The sequence below is a fragment of the Egretta garzetta genome, unplaced genomic scaffold (genome assembly GCF_000687185.1).
Source record: "Egretta garzetta isolate BGI_Z169 unplaced genomic scaffold, ASM68718v1 scaffold425, whole genome shotgun sequence".
NCBI lineage: Eukaryota > Metazoa > Chordata > Aves > Pelecaniformes > Ardeidae > Egretta > Egretta garzetta.
Window position 1 is genome coordinate 423,614 of NW_009259796.1, and position 6,904 is coordinate 430,517.

At 40.7% G+C, this 6,904-nt stretch overlaps 1 protein-coding gene across 1 annotated transcript; it reads right to left on the bottom strand.

The window, feature by feature from the left end:
* Positions 1 to 656: 656 nt before the first annotated feature.
* On the bottom strand, positions 657 to 6,576 carry LOC104127067 (thiamine transporter 2). The gene is made up of 5 exons (XM_035895297.1): positions 6,427 to 6,576; positions 5,458 to 6,133; positions 3,769 to 3,961; positions 2,029 to 2,170; positions 657 to 836 (listed from the first exon to the last, which is right to left on the bottom strand). Exons 1-5 carry the CDS (start codon positions 6,574 to 6,576, stop codon positions 657 to 659), a joined length of 1,341 nt encoding a protein of 446 aa, XP_035751190.1.
* Between the last annotated feature and the right edge of the window lie 328 nt (positions 6,577 to 6,904).

Here is a 6,904-nt window from a genome sequence, read left to right on the forward strand (position 1 = left end):
GGCTGCAGCTTTCAAAGGTGGGCTGAGCAGCAGTTGTGGCTTAGCAGTGTTTTAGTGAATCTTCTCAGAAAGACAGGTTGTGCAAACCCTGCTTTTCTGCACCATTGTGTGCAAAAGGCCCACTTCTGACGTGGGCTTTTACGTTAGAAGAGAGGAGTCTGTCACTGAATTGCCTGTGGTTAGGTGGGAAAGAATAGAATGATGCAAACACAATCCCACCTTCCTTGGTTCAGATCAAAGTATGTGCAAAGGGGGGATAGACCCTTTACCCACATGCATGAGCAAATGTGCATGGAAGCAGCTTGCCTGCAGAGCATACAAGAGCTGGAACAAGCAAGGCAGGGTGAACTCTGATCTTTGCCATTGTGCACAGTGAGATGCCAAGGTGGATGCTCTGTTCTTGTGTATAAATTACTACTGTTAAGCTATTTTTAGGCAACTAAATAAGAATCTAAAGCAACTTATCTTTTCTTCTTGGCACAGTGCCATTATGGTGATCTTTCAGCTGGCATATGTTGTAACAAAGTGCTGTAATGATTCAGCGTAGCTTTTCAGGGCTGTGTTGTATGTTGGTCCTGCACTGCTGTTCCCTGCCTGCTGCAGCAGGAGCTCTTCTCCCAGGAGGGCCTGGCCACGTGAGCCTGCCTGCCCAACTCCTACAGCCATGTCGTATAGCCAGTTACAATCTGCTCTTTTGATTCATGTTCAGCATGGTTCGGATGCTCTTTGCAAGATCTTGCTATTTTCCTGTTGCATTGGCTTGAGACAAGCATGCAAATGCTTCTGATCAAGAAAATCCCAGCTATGACTGCAAAGTAGCTGCCATAAATTAAAAACTGGGAGGGGGAGAGAAAAAGGCAGAAGAATTAATGAAAAACACATTAGAGAGAAGCTGCTGCTTTTGGATATGACAGACACTCTATTATTTTGTTTACCGTGTTCTGGCACAGTTTCTCTATGTTCAAGTTTTTGCTTTGTGATTAAGCCAAATCTTAGCTTTTCCAGCAAACAGCAGATCTTTGAGGAATGAAGAACTGCCCATTGCTTCCAATCCTTATGCCTTAATAAACATCAGGGAGAGAGAAGGATAGGAACGGGATTTTTTCTAATAGTGAAAAATGTAGAAGTAGCTTCATTACCTGCAGAGTCATGAATAACGTAAGTGAAGAGGCTGAGTTGTGGTGGTTTTGTGGTTGGTTTTTTTCTTATTTGCACATTTCAGTGCTGTCACCACACTGGCTTCAGTAAATAGGCCATGACTGTCTATCAGTATTTCCAATAACAGTGCCAAGGCTAGTTATGAAGTCCTATGTATTCCTTAATTTTAAAGTTTTAATTTTTAGTGTTTAATTCAATCTTTAATCTTTTAAAGTAATTTTTGCCTTCTCTTTGCAGAATATCTGAATAGCTTTAGTCGTCTTAAAATCCATGGGAGTAGCAAGCTGCCTCAGCTGAGATCCCACCTGAGAAAATGCAGAATTCAGTACATTTCAGTCCACCAACCTGAGTGGAATTGGGCTGACTGAAGTTAGGGACACTGCTGTGAGATAGGATATCCCACCCCAAATTAAGTGCCCAAACTATGGGCAGAAAACTTATTTGCATTGAGGAATTGGAGGGCAGGTGTCCTTTTCACTTGAGCTGAAGTAATTCCAATAATCCAGGCATGAACTACCCTAACAACAATTGGGTGTATTGATTCTGCATCTGAGAAAACCTGTTTGGGCAGAGAGGATGTTATTCAGTGTCCTATTAATCAGCAAAAACTGGTCAGATATCAGGACCTGATTATTTACGTTCTGGTGTATCTGCCTTTAAAAAGTCAAAGACCAGCATCTGTAATCCTAAATGCTGCACTAAAAGGCAAAAGGGAAGAATGATAGCTGACACAAGGGAAATGGAAGATGGCTACATTTCTATAGAAGAAAGAGGGAATTAAATTGTCCTTTAGCATAGCAATTTCTCTTGGTAAACTTTTGAAGATGAATTGGCTAAGCAGTACCTAGAAAGTAAGTTAATAGCACTTACCTGAGTCACTATGTCCAGTCCCAGGCCTCTTGAATCCACGACAACTACTGTAAGAATGGTCTGAATCACCAGTGCAACAAAGTTGTTGAATCCGAACATCAAGGCATAGCGCTCCATGCTCAGATTGACTGCGATCTGGAACCTAACGTGAGACTGGCAGGTCAGTTACTTCACACTGGGTGGAAAGCTCTTGCTCTCCGTTTAGCTGATGAAGAGAAACAATTCATGCAGATGCTATATCAAGGATGGAGTAAATGGTACTTCATTTGTTTGTTTGCTTCCTTACTTTCTCTAAAAAAAAAAGCTGACTACCATAGTGTGGTTTAATGTTTTTGTACTTGTCTGTGTTGCATTTCCAAACCATGTTATCAGGTGATCTGCTTTACCTAGTAGAATATCAGCTCTCTTGAACCTTCTTTGTTCCTTCTCTACCTTCACTGACTGTGCCAGACAGGTTGTAAAGTCTCCGTGGATGGAGGCTTTCTAAGACCTGGCCAGACAAAACCATGACCTGATCTGGCATTGGCATGAGTTCTGCCCTGGCTGGGAGATTAGACTAGAAGGTCACTATGGGTATCTTCTAACCAACTTTTCTGTGATGATGTGAATAATTTTTTGCTTTGTGGCTTGACAGTAGAGGTAGCATACTGTTTATTTCTGTCAAAAGCCTGTAGATTTTCCTTGCAATATCTTTTTTGACAAATATCAGAACATCTTTCCTTGCAATATTTACCTTCAAAGTTTTTATCTGAACAAAAGAGCGTAATTCCTGCAGTACTCTCTTCATTGATTTTTAGCAGGTTTTCTTTTTTTGTGCAAGCTTTTGCTTTTTTTATGTAGAATATGTTGAAATAGTTCGGGTGAGATCTGCTATAACGTACTAACAACCCTCCAAAATGAAAATAGAGGACGTACTTGGCCTTATTCAAGATAGGCATAATCTTGTAAGGTATTATAGTTTTAGCGGGTTTTTCAAATGGTATCTGAATATTTTTGGGTTTTGACATAATAATGCATCTGATATTTTTGTTAACGAAATAGTGTGGTATGTCTAAAGACATTCTAATCAATAAAATAGATGGAGTAGTAAAAATGTTTTATATTTATTACACAGATTATATACTATCTTTTTTATTTATATTACTTTTATTTTTTATTTCTGACAACAGAATAGCTTGGTCTCCTAAGAGATCTTGTCTGAGTTTATATGTCTGGTGTTCTCTTTTATTCCTTTTTTACATCATAATATCATTAAGGATTATAAGTGCAAAGTTATGCTGGGGAACTCTCCATGCCAAATCTTTTCTTGCATTCATGCAGTTGATGATGGCATGCTAAAAAGTGTATCAGCAAGGTGGCCTGGACATAAGGGGATCTTCAAGGATGGTTGTCAAGTCATGCTTGTCCCTATTGTTCACTTTGCATCTTCTGTGCCAGAAAGGAGGAAAATAGCTTATGTGTTTTGCTGTTACCATTGCCTTCAGTAATAGATACCTTGTACCTTGTTTAATTTCTGCTGATGCAAATGATCAATATCCTTTTGATAATTTTTCTTTTTGTGGTTGTTTAGACAAACGAAAACAACATAACTAGACATTAAGTGTCCTTGTCTTCACCTATACAGTTATGTCTGGCATTAGATCAGCTACCTCTGAGTAACAGGAGGGATGCCCAAAGTAAACTGGAAAGTACAGTTTGTATTATGTGCATAATGGCAGCACTGTAAGATTTTGTACTTACGTTGCTATTGTTATGAGGAGCATATAGCATGCTTTGAAAATGAGATAGCCGGCGTAACATGCCCAGATGTTGGTAGTGAAGTGCATAAGAAATAGAGAACCAGCATCTATTGCAGAGAAGATTCCTAAAGCCAGTTCTCCAAAAAGGTCCCAGTTAATTTTCATATATTGTACTACAAAAGATGTTAATGAGCCTAGAAAAAGAGAAAAAAAACATGTAAATGTTGTATCTGTTCTATAGCTTATATCACCAAGACTTGCCACGCTCACATGCTGAAAGGCAATGCTAAATAATGAAGCAGAGTTGTTCTGAAGTGTTCTGAAAGCATTTCCCATCACTGCTGAAATGCAGGTGGCTGGTCATTTTTAGACAACTGCATATATCAAGTCTCTGCTGTTCCTTTCTTATTCCACTTCACAGGATAAACTGTAATGTGGAAGGATTCATTATTTAGCTGTATGTACCCAGCATGTATCTTTAGGGAGAGAATTAGGAACATGGTCTGGAGCTCAAAAAGAACAGTTCTTCCAGCTTTTACTAGCTTACCTTATAGCTAAGCTAGTAAACCTTCTGGCTTAACAGTTTAGCTCTGTGCAGCTCATAAAAGGGCTAAGCTGTCAAAAAAGGGAGCTTTTTTGAGGTGTCAAGTGGGTATGTTCGGGGAAATGGTAAAGGACAGGCACTGTTATCTTTCGTTGGGCCTGCTAAAGACACGTCTGTTGTGAAGGTAAGTCCCCCATCTTAGGGGTCTCGTACAATTTTAAAACTTCTACACCTCTACATTGAGAAATAGGCAATTCCATGAGAAAGAGGAATTCATCAGGGAGTAGACACCACAGGAGTTAAGTGCTTCTAATTTGTGATTAAGTTGGGCTATTTAGCTGGCTACCTCAAGACGAGTAATTTTTAATCTTAGAAGTATCTGTTTCTCCTTAATGACTGTACAGGTAACCTGAATGACCGGGTATGATGTAGGCATGTTTATTTTCCTGGGTAGACCACACCCCACTGTCTTGTGCAAGTTTTCTACAGCAGCACAATACAAATATGTGAAACACTGCCAAGTCAGGGTGGTATCCTTTGATGTTACCTTTTGATAACATTACTTTGTTTATGGGGCATGAGCATCTGCTTCATGCGCAAAAGCGCAATGGTTAACAGTAGTGTAATGAGTACAACAAGGTGTTTTTCTGCAAAACTCTGTATCTCGGAATGACTAAAATTCTTCTTTCCATCCTGATGCACAAGAGTATTTCACTAGAAAAAGATTTTAATGAGAGAATTACGTTCTTTTTGTGTAAATATTTACGAACAAATTCTCTCATCTGTGTAAGCTAATACCATTGTTATGGGAACTGTGCAATACTTGTTTGGGGGAAAAAAACCCCAAACAAACAACATCATCATCCGAAGAAACACAGGTGCCTCTGAATGGATTTAGCACCTGGATGTAAAGTCTGTGACTTGTACAGTCTCTGCATACAGTAAGATAAAGTTGTGTGTCCCCGTCCTAAAGAAAAATAGCATAGCTCACATTTGAACTGTTTCGTACATCGAAGAACTAGGTCTTGAATGCACAACACATACACTGGCTTCCTGGAGCACCTGCAATGGAATTGCACTTTAAAAGCATTCTAAAGTAAAACTTTAGACACCGCCTTTGTGATCAATGCTTAGACGCTAACTTACTCAGAAAAGTTGCTATTGCTTCAACAGCTCCATTGTACACGGCAGAGCTGTGAGAGGGGGCTCTGAAGTCCCACAGCACTTGGATGTAATTCAGAACCTGGTTAAAGCCTGCCGTAGCCAGAGCCCACCACAGGGACCAGTAGAGAAGTTTCCTAGAGCTGTAGCAATCCCTCAGGTCCTGGCTCAGCTGCACCAGTACTCTGAGCACGTGATTCTGGGGCTTGGCCTTGTCAGGCTGCTGTTCAGCTGTTGGTCCCCTGTCAGCAGGCGCGGAGCCCTTGTCCTCTTGGCAGCTCGATGGCCCGTCAGAGCAGACTGTAGCCACAACTTTATCCGGTGCTGGGAATGTTTCTGAGACATCTTTCCTGTGGAAGCCTGCCACCAGAGGGATACTTCTGCAATAGCTCGTCACTCTCTGATAGTGATCGGTGCTGACGACGCTGTAGATGTAGGCGTAATAGGCGACCTCGCTGGCTGTCACCATCCCATAGAAGAATTCGACCACCTGCATGGCCGCCACACCGTGTGCGAAGAGGAGCAAGAGCCATGTGATGATGAAGCTGACTCCCTGGAGGAGGAGGATGGGCTTGTAGCGTACATAGTCTGTAATCAGGAAGACTGGGAAAAGGAGCACGAGGTAGGAGTATGTCCAAACTGGGAAAATCTGGTTGGTAACCTAAGAGAGAAGAGGAAATCTCTGTGTTGCTACTCTTGGGGAAATGAAGTTCATTTATTTTAAATGGCTTTGTAGAGGGAAGTTTTTGCTCTGAAGGAATTCATAAAATATATAACCATGCTGAAGCGGCATGTGACTGAGCAGGCAAATGGATCTTAAATCCACTCACTGGATCTTTTATTTATGCCATCTGCTTTTTGGGGTTTTTATCTTTGTTTAAAAACTTTAAACAAAGTTTTACTTCTTTTATTTTTGCTGCTCCATATAAAAGAAAAGGCAGAGTAAAACCATACCTCATCTATGGTCAGGTTTTTATCTGGTCCTGTTAGATAGGGTGTTAGGAAAGGTTCTGATGGTTTCATCATGCAGAAGAACCCATAGAGGCAGACGATCAGGGTGGGAAAAGTCCAGGTGTAGCTTTTATCTTGCTTCCAGCAGCCCATGGCCTCTGCAGCAAAACTGAGGAGGAATTTTGTTAGAAGGATGATACTGCCCACACAAGCACAAAGATGTCTTGTAATTGATTTTTTTATTTTGTGATTTCTAATGCTAAGGAGTGCTTTTTAGAGGTTGGCAGTTGGAAAACCTTTTTCTTCATAACCTTAAAGTGAACAGCCTTTCCGTACATTTGTCCCATTTCTTTGTCTCTGTAGATAATGTATAAAGAATTACTTGGAAGATTTTTAACTGGGAGACAAACTACACTGTCATTTGATCTGCACTGACCAAGCTAACCACAGGAAAAGACTTTCTAGAGAAAAGTCACTGAGG

What these genes read in the sequence shown, in the direction of transcription:
- LOC104127067 (XM_035895297.1), bottom strand. Translation starts at nt 6,576, where the DNA reads ATGGGCTGCTGGAAGCAAGATAAAAGCTACACCTGGACTTTTCCCACC. An exon ending in CTCCTCATAACAATAGCAAC is followed by an intron (nt 2,171 to 3,768) that starts GTAAGTACAAAA and finishes GTCTCACGTTAG; the next exon opens with GTTCCAGATCGCAGTCAATC. An exon ending in GACTGGACATAGTGACTCAG is followed by an intron (nt 837 to 2,028) that starts GTAAGTGCTATT and finishes TCCCCCTCCCAG; the next exon opens with TTTTTAATTTATGGCAGCTA.